The sequence below is a fragment of the Pollachius pollachius genome (assembly GCF_949987615.1).
Source record: "Pollachius pollachius genome assembly, chromosome: 16".
NCBI classification, from domain to species: domain Eukaryota; kingdom Metazoa; phylum Chordata; class Actinopteri; order Gadiformes; family Gadidae; genus Pollachius; species Pollachius pollachius.
In genome coordinates, this window is record NC_136949.1 from 1,902,962 (window position 1) to 1,916,042 (window position 13,081).

Consider the following 13,081-nt stretch of genomic DNA (forward strand, 5'->3'; position numbering starts at 1 on the left):
AACTTAGGATCAATAAATGTGTGTAAACATAAGTGTGTACCACAGCAGTAAAACAAAGAGAATAAAATATACGATAATAGTTTTATTTATATTGTTTTTACTTATTAATATGGAGAGTGAGCGCAAGAGAGAGCGTGAGAGCGAGTGCGTGAGAGAGAGAGAGAGAGAGAGAGCGAGAGAGAGCGAGAGAGCGAGAGCGAGAGCGAGAGAGAGAGAGAGAGAGAGAGAGCGAGAGAGAGAGCGAGAGAGAGAGCGAGAGCTCAGGCTACATCCTCTATGTAGTCTGCGTGGAGCGACTGGCTCATCTGAGACACACTGAGGTCCTGGGTGTCGTCATCAACCTACACACACACACAGACACACACGTTAGGATACCATGGGCACACACACACCCTAGGACAACATATTCACTCACACACACACGTTAGGATACCATGGGCACAAACACACAACTTAGGACAACATATTCACACACACACACACACACACGTTAAGATACCATGGGCACACACACACACCCTAGGACAACACACACACACACACACACACACACACACATACGTTAGGATACCATGGGCACACACACACGCACACACACACACACACACACACACACACACACACACACACACACACACCTTGTCGCTGTCGTGGGGCCCCTCAATGGAGGGCCCCTCGATGGAGACCTCCTCGATCTCCTCCCCGATGCTGACCTCACTCCTGGAGAAGTCTGAGCGGTGGCTGGAGGAGGAAACACCTCACCGGTCACTTCCTCCACAACCCACCTCCTGTCTAGCACACTTTCTGTTTATCTTCCTGATCTTCCTTTAGGACCTCCTGTCTGCGGTATTAGTTGATCTCACTTATGAACAACTTCCTGTCTAGAACCAACTTCCTGTTCAACACTCTTCCTCCATACCCACTTCCTGTCCAGGTGCTCCTCCTCTTCCTGTGTGAGGAGGTGTGAGAAGCCTGCAGGTGAACTCACCTGTTGAAGTCGTCGTCGTACTCCGGATCGTCGTCTGGGGAGGAAGAGATCAGAGGAAACAGGAATTGATCAGAGGAAACAAGAAGTGATCAGAGGAAACAGGAAGTGATCAGAGGACAGGGAGGATGCTCCTCCTGAGACTGAGACCCACCTGAGGGCGGGGGTCCTGGCCTCTCACCGCTGCTCCTGGTCTCTCTGGCGCTCTTCACGGGAGAGGCTGCAGGAGACAGCAGGTACCGCATTTACAACACATTACATCCCATTACATTACATTTACCTGTCATTCAAATTAACCTTACAGGACCTGACATTTATGGTAGGTTAGGAGGAGTCTCCATCTGAAGCCACCGTGTAAAGTCAGACTGAGATCACAGCAATCAACACATGATCCAGTTGCCGACTAACTCTAAGAGACGAAGCTCAGATCTGGACCAAGTTCAGCTGTGGGACCATAGCTCAGGGCCCAGTAGAGAACCTGGTACAGGAACCATTTGGGGACTCGGTACAGGACCCGGTAGGGTTCCCAGTACAGGACCATCAGCTCTTACCGTGGCGTCCCAGTGGGGGGTCCCTGGGGTCCCCGGAGGCGCTGCTGGTCCCTCCAGCCGTCCTCCCAGGGGCCCGCTCTGACACAGAGCCCACCGGACTCTCCCTGGTCTCAGAGGAATCCGCCCTCCTAGGGAACACCAGTTACAATAGGCAAGATTAAAACACTCAAGTTAAAATATTGAGGACTAAAACTAAAAACACTAAAGTTAAGTTAAAATATTGAGGATTAAAATTTAAAACACTAAAGTTAAGTTAAAATATTGAGGATTAAAACTTAAAACACTAAAGTTTAGAAAAAAAATGAGGATTAATACTTAAAACACTAAAGTTAAATTAAAATATTTAGGACTAAAACTTAAAACACTAAAGTTAAATTAACGTATTGAGGATTAAAACTTAAAACACTAAACTTAAGTTAAAATATTGAGGATTAAATTTAAAACACTAAAGTTAAATTAACATATTGAGGATTAAAACTTAAAACACTAAAGTTAAGTTAAAATATTGAGGATTAAACTTAAAACACTAAAGTTAAGTTAAAAATTGAGGATTAAACTTAAAACACAAAAGTTAAGTTAACATATTGAGGATTAAAACTTAAAACACTAAAGTTAAGTTAAAATATTGAGGATTAAAGTTAAAACACTAAAGTTAAGTTAACATATTGAGGATTAAAGTTAACTACTCCAGTGAAGTATGATCAGAGGACTCCTCTAAGGCGTAGTGTAGTCCTCACCATCCATAGGTCTTCTGGGGGCGGGGCAGGGGGTCGTCGAAGAAGGAGTCCCCCTCCTCGGGGTCCCCCTCCTCGGGGGCCCCCTCCTCCAGGGCCCTCAGGCCGCCGGGGGGAACGGTCTGGACCTGGTCCCCCTTCCCCTTGGGGGGACCCGTCTCCTGGGGAGCCTGGTGGGGGGGGGCGGAGGAGAGAGAGTGACCAATACCGATCAGACATGGTGATCAACGATACAGCTCATTGATGACCAATACGATCTGGTGATCAATGATACTGAGAAATGATACAGCTCATTGATGACCAATACCGATCAGACATGGTGATCAGTGATACAGCTCATTGATGACCAACACCGATCAGACATGGTGATCAGTGATACAGCTCATTGATGACCAATACCGATCAGACATGGTGATCAGTGATACAGCTCATTGATGACCAATACCGATCAGACATGGTGATCAGTGATACAGCTCATTGATGACCAATACCGATCAGACATGGTGATCAGCGATACAGCTCATTGATGACCAATACCGATCAGACATGGTGATCAACGATACAGCTCATTGATGACCAACACCGATCAGACATGGTGATCAGTGATACAGCTCATTGATGACCAATACCGATCAGACATGGTGATCAGTGATACAGCTCATTGATGACCAACACCGATCAGACATGGTGATCAGTGATACAGCTCATTGATGACCAACACCGATCAGACATGGTGATCAGCGATACAGCTCATTGATGACCAATACCGATCAGACATGGTGATCAACGATACAGCTCATTGATTACCAATACGATCTGGTGATCAATGATACTGAGAAATGATACAGCTCATTGATGACCAATACCGATCAGACATGGTGATCAGTGATACAGCTCATTGATGACCAACACCGATCAGACATGGTGATCAGTGATACAGCTCATTGATGACCAACACCGATCAGACATGGTGATCAGTGATACAGCTCATTGATGACCAACACCGATCAGACATGGTGATCAGTGATACAGCTCATTGATGACCAACACCGATCAGACATGGTGATCAGTGATACAGCTCATTGATGACCAACACCGATCAGACATGGTGATCAGTGATACAGCTCATTGATGACCAATACCGATCAGACATGGTGATCAGTGATACAGCTCATTGATGACCAATACCGATCAGACATGGTGATCAGTGATACAGCTCATTGATGACCAACACCGATCAGACATGGTGATCAGTGATACAGCTCATTGATGACCAACACCGATCAGACATGGTGATCAGTGATACAGCTCATTGATGACCAACACCGATCAGACATGGTGATCAGTGATACAGCTCATTGATGACCAACACCGATCAGACAAGGTGATCAGTGATACAGCTCATTGATGAGCCACCCTTGATACGGTGATCAATAGAGCATGAGGGTCACGGAGGTGTGGGTGGAGCATGGAAGGACAGCGCCTCAAACCCCACCCACTGTGATGTCAGAGTGACATCAGAGTGACATCACGCTGGGACTTCAGCCCCAGCGTGGGAGGTTCATCAGTCACTACTGCTGTGACAGTGGGTCTCCCCCTAGAGTTAGGATGGATCGATCCAACTCCTCAGTCGTGCACCTGGTGGAGCGTACCAACTGGGTGGGCTGTGGATTGACCGGTCCATCGTGCTGATGGTTGGACACCCCCAGTTGTGATGTCACAAGTGGATAGTGAGTTTGAGACGGATTGCATTGACCCGTTCACCATAGTCCCGGTGGTCAAACAGGAGCCAGTGATCCTCATCCACCTAGCGGCCATCTTGGGCTCTCTGCTCCCCCACCCAGTGGGCAACGAGAACCAAGATGGCCGCTGGGCAGATGAGGCCCAAAGAAAAGTCAACCATTCCATCTTGTTGTTGTTATGGTAACCAGGACACAGAACAGCACCGTGACGGAAAAAATCTTTCATCAGTCAGAGGTTATGCATTCGGCAGACATCCAGGAGGAGTCACTGAATGGTTGACTTGGGCCCCAAATGTCCACCCAAACCCCGTGGGTATCAGGTTAGAAAGCAGAGCTGGTTCAGCGGTGAGCGGAGTTCCCTGGAGGTGGTGAAGCTAGCCGTCTAAACGTTAGTGCTGTTAGTGCGGATACTGGTAGTTACACTGGTAGTTCTACTGGTAGTTCTACTGGTTCTCCAGTCTGCTGGTTACCTGTGAAGCAGAGCCTCTCTGTGCTGTCTGCTTCTGGACTCTAAGTCTGGGAATCTGGCAGAGACGTCAAACATTAGCCTAGCTTCTAGCAAACACAACTAGTTAGCATCTTACTGGGCCAACAAGAATATTCTCAGAGAGCTTATGTACTCTTCTAACTAGTATCCTCTGCGAACTAGCATCCAGCGCTAATTAACCCCGCTAACAAGAGTGTTTAGCTGAATAGCATCTTCTTACAGAGCTTCTAGTTGAGGTGGAGTGTGCGATGTTGTTCATGGGGCATCAGGAAAGAAAATATATGTCAAACTTGTACTGCAACCGCAAGTTTGCACCCAACGCCAAGCGGCCTACCTCTGGCTCCTAGACCACAGGCAGCAGGAACACAGTAAAGGCAACATCAACATTTACGTTTTATACTCAACAGTTTTCAGTATTATGGGATGTGAGGTGGAGGCCTCTGTAGTAGTATGGGATGTCACACACAGAGCTCTGTAGTATTATGGGATGTCACACACAGAGCTCTGTAGTATTATGGGATGTCACACACAGAGCTCTGTAGTATTATGGGATGTGACACAGAGCTCTGTACTATTATGGGATGTGATACAGAGCTCTAGTATTATTGGATGTGAGGATCAGAGCTCTGTAGTATTATGGGATGTCACACACAGAGCTCTGTAGTATTATGGGATGTGAGGATCAGAGCTCTGTAGTATTATGGGATGTGACACATAGAGGTCAGTAGTATTATGGGATGTGAGGATCAGAGCTCTGTAGTATTATGGGATGTCACACACAGAGCTCTGTAGTATTATGGGATGTCACATACAGAGCTCTGTAGTATTATGGGATGTCACACACAGAGCTCTGTGGTATTATGGGATGTGACACAGAGCTCTGTACTATTATGGGATGTGATACAGAGCTCTAGTATTATTGGATGTGAGGATCAGAGCTCTGTGGTATTATGGGATGTGAGGATCAGAGGTTAGTAGTATTATGGGATGTGAGGTACAGAGCTCTGTAGTATTATGGGATGTGAAACACAGAGCTCTGTAGTATTATGGGATGTGACACACAGAGGTCAGTAGTATTATGGGATGTGATCCTACCTTACTGACGAGGGCAGCCGTGGTCTTCTGTCCTCCTAGTTTGACATCACCAGAGTCCTGCACTACCTGATATCAGAACAATATACACACTTATAGATCACCACACACACTCACACACTACTGCATAAGGTTCACCAAACCATCATGGGGTCGTGTCATCAGAACACTGTGGAACACAGACTGTGTGTGTGTGTGTGTGTGTGTGTGTGTGTGTGTGTGTGTGTGTGTGTGTGTGTGTGTGTGTGTGTGTGTGTGTGTGTGTGTGTGTGTGTGTGTTTCTGATGACTGAGGAGAAGAATCAGGCCAAACTGGTTTCTGTCAACAGGAAGTTGTATTTCTTTCTACGGGAACTCGCCCATGAGCCCGAGTACCAAGAGAGCTGACCTACATGAACACACACCCCACCCTAACACACACACACACACCACCCTAACACACACACACACCACCCTAACACACACACACCACCCTAACACAAACACACCACCCTAACACACACACACCACCCTAACACACACACACACCACCCTAACACAAACACACCACCCTAACACACACACACCCCACCCTAACACACACACACCCCACCCTAACACACACACCCCACCCTAACACACACACCACCCTAACACACACACACCCCACCCTAACACACACACACACACCACCCTAACACACACACACCACCCTAACACACACACACACCACCCTAACACACACACACACCACCCTAACACACACACACCCCACCCTAACACACACACCACCCTAACACACACACACCACCCTAACACACACACACCACCCTAACACACACACACACCACCCTAACACACACGCCGTCCTAACACACACACACACACACACACCGCCCCCACCCGCCCCCCACACACACACACACACACACGTGGGCCCTGTGGTGCAGGTGGACGTGGGCCCTGTGGTGCAGGTGGATGTGGGCCCTGTGGTGCAGGTGGACGTGGGCCCTGTGGTGCAGGTGGATGTGGGCCCTGTGGTGCAGGTGGACGTGGGCCCTGAGGTGCAGGTGGACGTGGGCCCTGTGGTGCAGGTGTCTCACCTCTGACCTCTGCCTTCCTCTCCTCAGCAGCTCCAGCAGCAGAGGAGTCTTCTTCTTCCCCTCGTCCGCGAGGCCCAGCTCCTGGGAGACCTGCTCCCTGCTGTCCAGACCCTTCAGCTGCACACACACACACACACACACACACACACACACACACACACACACACACACACACACACACACACACACACACACACACACACACACACACACACACACACACCACCACACACACACACACACACACACACACACACACACACACACACACACACACACACACACACACACACACACACACACACCACCACAACCACACCCACACACACAACCACACACACACACACACACACAGTTACCATCTCTAGGACAGCCCTAAGGGTTCTGTAGGTGGGGTACGTGGGGTATGAGGGTATGGGGGCTGGGTGGCTTATGTGGGGTAGGTGTGTGGGGGTACGGGGGTATGGGGGGTATAGGGGTATGTTGGGGTAGGTGGGGTAGGTGTGGTATGTTGGGGTAGGTGGGGTATGTTGGGGTAGGTGGGGTAGGTGTGGTATGTTGGGGTAGGTGGGGTATGTTGGGGTAGGTGTGGTATGTTGGGGTAGGTGGGGTATGTTGGGGTAGGTGGGGTATGTTGGGGTAGGTGGGGTATGTTGGGGTATGTTGGGGTAGGTGGGGTATGTTGGGGTAGGTGGGGTATGTTGGGGTAGGTGGGGTATGTTGGGGTAGGTGGGGTATGTTGGGGTAGGTGGGGTATGTTGGGGTATGTTGGGGTAGGTGGGGTATGTTGGGGTAGGTGGGGTATGTTGGGGTAGGTGGGGTATGTTGGGGTAGGTGGGGTATGTTGGGGTAGGTGGGGTAGGTGTTTGCATACTACCCACCGCGTGGATCTCTGGCTGGAACACGGCCAGGGTGAAGTCCAGGTGGAACACATGGAGGAAGTCCACGATGAGACCGGCCACAAGACGGCCTGGGGGAGACACCGAGGGGGAGGGGGGGAGACACCGAGGGGGAGGGGGGGAGACACCGAGGGGGAGGGGGGGGAGACACCGAGGGGGAGGGTGAGGAGTCAGAAACAGCACCACCTTCCCACACCGCTAGACTGCATTCCCTAGTTTAACTCAGCCCACCGGAACGTATTCCCAGAGCAACACGCCGTGCTACAGGAGAGAGAGCCACAGAGCGCTGCTGGCAGCGCGGTCGGCAGGTCTGTGCTGCTCTCCCTGCGGTGGAAGCAGAACAGCGCCCCCCGGTGGGGGGTCCAGGAACCACAGCCGCAGCTGGGCGGTCACCACGGAAACCATCACACCTTAAAAAAGCCCTGGACGAATTCGACGTGAACCCATTTATGAAACAGGTGAACCTATGAGATAAATGTTTAGTGGTAGAACCCCATGTTACATCTGCATGTAGGAACCCGGTTGCTATGGAAACCTGAATATAGAGCGGCGAAGTCACACCCCTTCCGGTAGAGCCCATGGGACCTATGAGATCAAAAAATATGAATGGGTTTCAATGGAGAGAAAGTAATTATCTTCTGGCCCAAGTCTTTATAGGCCCCAGATTACACATATGTTGTTTGTGGATTTAAATGATAATTTTTCATGTCAAAGAGTTTGACCGTTTATTGTGCAATTGTTCAGCTAAAGGCTGTAGAGAAAACACAATGAGAAAGACTACACGTCTCGTATGTGACGTCACGCTCCCTGCGACTGGCGTGACCAAGACCGACAATCTCCCCATCGGCATAACTGAAACTCTCCACATGCCCCGACTTATAATGGTTTTCACCTCTTTCGATGCTTTTATCCTCCCCAAGGAAAAAAGCGGAGCATCAGCGTTTTTTGTTTTTTTTCATCGCCATGTCTGTACCAAAGTTCCAAGTGCGGGTGGTGACATATATCATTCGCATCGAGAACAGCGAAGTGCTGTAGTTCACAAAGCGGCTTCACACAAAACATAACATTATCAATCTTCTGCGTGAATTTTTTTAGTTTTCTTTGAATGAAAAATTATCATTTAAATCCACAAACAACATATGTGTTATCCAGGGCATATAAAGACTGGGACCAGAAGATAATTACTTTATCTCCATTGAAACCCATTCATATTTTACGATCTCATAGGTCCCATGGGCTCTACCGGAAGGGGCCTCCATGTTGTGGGAGGAGTCAGGACCACAGGGTCTGGGGGGGGGGGGGGGGGGGGGGACAGAGGTACTGACCGTCTTTAGTGTTGAGGAACTTCCTCAGGTTCTCGTTCACCAGGGGGCTTTTGTTCTGCGGGGCACAGCGACAAACACCACGTTAGGAAAGACCGTCAAGCGATGAGTTAACTAGCCGAGCCTCGTTAGTGTCTACCTCTACGTTAAGACCTTTAATGAGGAGTCAGAGTGTTAATGAGCTGAGGGTTGCTAGTGATTACCTTTACGTCAAGACCTTTAATGAGGAGTCAGAGTGTTAACGAGCTGAGGGTCATTAGTGTTTACCTCCACTTTAAATGAGGAGTCAGAGGGTTAACGAGCTGAGGGTCATTAGTGTTTACCTCCGCTTTAAATGAGGAATCAGAGGGTTAACGAGCTGAGGGTAGTAAGTGTTTACCTCCACCTTATCCTGTTCATCCATGGCCAGAAACACAGCAGCTCGCATCTCTGCCTGGGAAGCAGGAGTAGATTTAATGAAGTGAACAATTACCTCATATTAAGCACATCATCAATAACCTCATATTACATAATCAATAACCTCATATTACATCATCAATAACCTCATATTACATCATCAATAAACTCATATTACATAATCAATAACCTCATATAAAGTACATCATCAATAACCTCATATGACATAATAAATAACTTGATATTAAGTACATCATCAATAACCTCATATTCTGCCAATCATCAATAACCTCATACTACATAATCAATAAGATCATATTACATCATCATAACCCCATACTGCATCATCAATAACCTGACTTATTACATCAGCAACCTCATATTAAGTGCATCATCAATAACCTCATGTTAACATCATCAATAACCGGATATTATAACATCAATAACTTAATATTACATTATCAATAACCTCATATTACATCATCAATAACCTGATATTAAGTACATCCTCAATAACCTCATATTACATAATCAATAGCCTCATATTACATCATCAATAACCTCATATTAACAACATAAATAACCTCATATTACATCATCAATAACCTCATATTACATCATCAATAAACTCATATTACATAATCAATAACCTCATATAAAGTACATCATCAATAACCTCATATGACATAATAAATAACTTGATATTAAGTACATCATCAATAACCTCATATTCTGCCAATCATCAATAACCTCATACTACATAATCAATAAGATCATATTACATCATCATAACCCCATACTGCATCATCAATAACCTGACTTATTACATCAGCAACCTCATATTAAGTGCATCATCAATAACCTCATGTTAACATCATCAATAACCGGATATTATAACATCAATAACTTAATATTACATTATCAATAACCTCATATTACATCATCAATAACCTGATATTAAGTACATCCTCAATAACCTCATATTACATAATCAATAGCCTCATATTACATCATCAATAACCTCATATTAACAACATAAATAACCGCATATTACATCATCAATAACTTCATATTACATCATTAATAACCTCATATTAACATCATCAATATACGAATATTAAATCATCAATAACTTCATATTACATCATTAATAACCTCATATTACATTCTTAATCAATAACCTCACGTTATTGAGCATCTCTCTGTTCGACTCACAACATATGAACAGCTGAAGCCTGTAACCTTTCGACAGCTCAGTCAGCTCATGTTAACATCGACAGCGAGCCAGTAGCTTTGATGTCTCGAAATGATTCATAATCAGGAATTAAATGTTCAATGATCCCGTTTGATGTACATCGACCAATAGCCGCTAAATCTGAGTGGGTAGAAACACAGCGAAGCCCACGGTCAATGGGATGTAGTTTAACAGGACAGAAGTCGGTATATTAGTGATATGTAGTTGGTTTAAGAGTACATAAGTCAGTATGAGTGAGACATCAGTAGTTTAATGATAGCTATGTAGTTATAAGTCAGTATAGGAGTGGTATGTAGTTAGTTTAGCAGTACATAAGTCAGTATATGAGTGATATATCAGTAGTTGACTGGTATATCAGTAGTTTGTTGGTAGATATGTAGTAGCAAGTCAGTATATGGTGATATATGTGTAGAGATGTAGTTATATGAGTGATTTATCTAGAGTTGAATGATAGATCTTTAGTTATAAGCCCCTATATGAGTGGTATATCAGTAGTTGACTGGTATATCAGTAGTTTTTTGGTTTAGTTTGGCAGACCTTGAGTTTGTTCAGCACCCCGCTGTTCTCCAGGCTCTGGATCAGAAGGTCCCGCAGCTCCGTGTCGTCCTCGGTCGCCGACATCTTCAGTTCCGATCTTACGATGAATTATCTACAGTATATATATATTAATAAACTATCGCTGTTATACATCCATGACGACGACCACCACAACAAACCGTCTACATCCGGGTTCTCTTCTTCGGCGGTTTGAGTCCAGCAGCAGGGTGTTGATATCAGCGCCCCCTGGCGGCCCGCGGCGTAGGCGCACTGCAACAGCATCACTTCCAGCAAGACTGAAAAAATGCCGAAGTCAAAATATAGGTATACAAACATCATTCTTGTGTATGCTATTTTATATAAGTATTTATTTGGATTTTACTATTCATATATATTATTTATACAAAATAATTAAAACAGATGCAATAAAGTCAAACATTATGGCACATTTGTGAGTCCTATTCACAGCGTCATGTTTTTTAAAACCTCAGTCACACGTCAAGTCAAATGAGGAGAGGCAAGGCGACGGTCAGAATCTGTGTTCCAACACAAGATTTATTCAGAGGAAGAGATGCCAACAGCAGCATGATAAAAATTGTACAAACTTCACTATTCAAAGGAAAGTTCACAGAACCACGAGTGGCTAAAAACATTCAGCAAAGTATGAACAAACGCATGCAATGTGGGAGCAAAGCAACGGTTTAAAATTCATCAAGATAGAAGAAAAAAAGAATTGTTGTATAAAAATGTTCATCAATGCACTACGTAAAAAGAAATAGAAATTGTAGCATTTCATTAAATCGATAACCTCACAAATGTTCATTAAAATGAATGACCTCACAAATATACATTTGAGTTTCTTTTGCATTCTAGCATGTCACATGAGATAGTCCATGGAAATAGTTTAGAGTTTACAATATGTTATGTGTGTATCGACTGAGTGGCAGATTTGTGCTTTAAATCCCATTTTAGTTTATAATCATCAAGAAGAACTGAAACAGAGCAATGGTCTGCTGCTCTCCTGCTGGGAGCCGTCGCCCCCTGCTGGTCTGGAGGCTGATGGCCGCGCCGACAGACCCAGCCCCCCCCCCCCCCCCCCCCCCCCCCCCATCCCCATCCCCCCTAGCCCCCCCCCCCCCCCAGATCCCCCAGCAGTCTCCTTCCACAATACTTCACACATTTCAATAAAGTGCATGCATGACGGATGGCGCTCCCAACACATCACCACAACCGGCTCTGAAACGCATTCTGTTACAGTAGGCCTTTCCAACCAGCTTTGATACGCATTCTGTTACAGTAAGGCCGTTCAAGAGGCTCTGATACGCATTTTGTTACAGTAAGGCCTTTCAAGAGGCTCCGATACACATTCTGTTACAGTAAGGCCTTTCAAGGGGCTCTGATACGCATTATGTTACAGTAAGGCCTTTCAAGAGGCTCTGATACGCATTCTGTAACAGTAAGGCCTTTCCAACCAGCTCTGATACGCATTCTGTTACAGTAAGGCCTTTCAAGAGGCTCTGATACGCATTCTGTTACAGTAAGGCCTTTCAAGGGGCTCTGATACGCATTCTGTTACAGTAAGGCCTTTCCATCCAGCTCTGATACGCATTATGTTACAGTAAGGCCTTTCAAGAGGCTCTGATACGCATTCTGTAACAGTAAGGCCTTTCCAACCAGCTCTGATACACATTCTGTTACAGTAAGGCCTTTCCATCCAGCTCTGATACGCATTCTGTTACAGTAAGGCCTTTCAAGAGGCTCTGATACGCATTCTTTTACAGTAAGGCCTTTCAAGAGGCTCTGATACGCATTCTGTAACAGTGCTCCTCTGTCATTGACTGAAGGGCTGCTCGTTTCCTCAAACCGAGAATCTTTAACTGCCAATCGAAGTTGAGGAACTCTTAAGTCCTGACTCAGAGGTGATTCTGTCGAAAGCCGAGAGCAACGCACAGTCTTCGGACATGGTGCCCCTCCCCCCGTTGAGGCCAGGATAGGGGCGC

At 46.1% G+C, this 13,081-nt stretch overlaps 1 protein-coding gene across 2 annotated transcripts; it reads right to left on the bottom strand.

Annotated features, from left to right (window-relative positions):
* Positions 1–69: 69 nt before the first annotated feature.
* On the bottom strand, positions 70–11,274 carry cep43 (centrosomal protein 43). 2 transcript variants are annotated; one of them, XM_079753792.1, is made up of 13 exons: positions 11,082–11,274; positions 9,273–9,326; positions 8,897–8,951; positions 7,554–7,642; positions 6,673–6,789; positions 5,595–5,660; positions 4,483–4,536; positions 2,274–2,440; positions 1,537–1,664; positions 1,140–1,205; positions 989–1,022; positions 639–741; positions 70–341 (listed from the first exon to the last, which is right to left on the bottom strand). In XM_079753792.1, exons 1-13 carry the CDS (start codon positions 11,163–11,165, stop codon positions 261–263), a joined length of 1,098 nt encoding a protein of 365 aa, XP_079609918.1. In that variant the 5' UTR covers positions 11,166–11,274; the 3' UTR covers positions 70–260. The 2 variants fall into 2 exon arrangements, with proteins under 2 accessions (XP_079609918.1, XP_079609919.1); XM_079753793.1 differs by lacking the exon at positions 4,483–4,536.
* Positions 11,275–13,081: the final 1,807 nt, after the last annotated feature.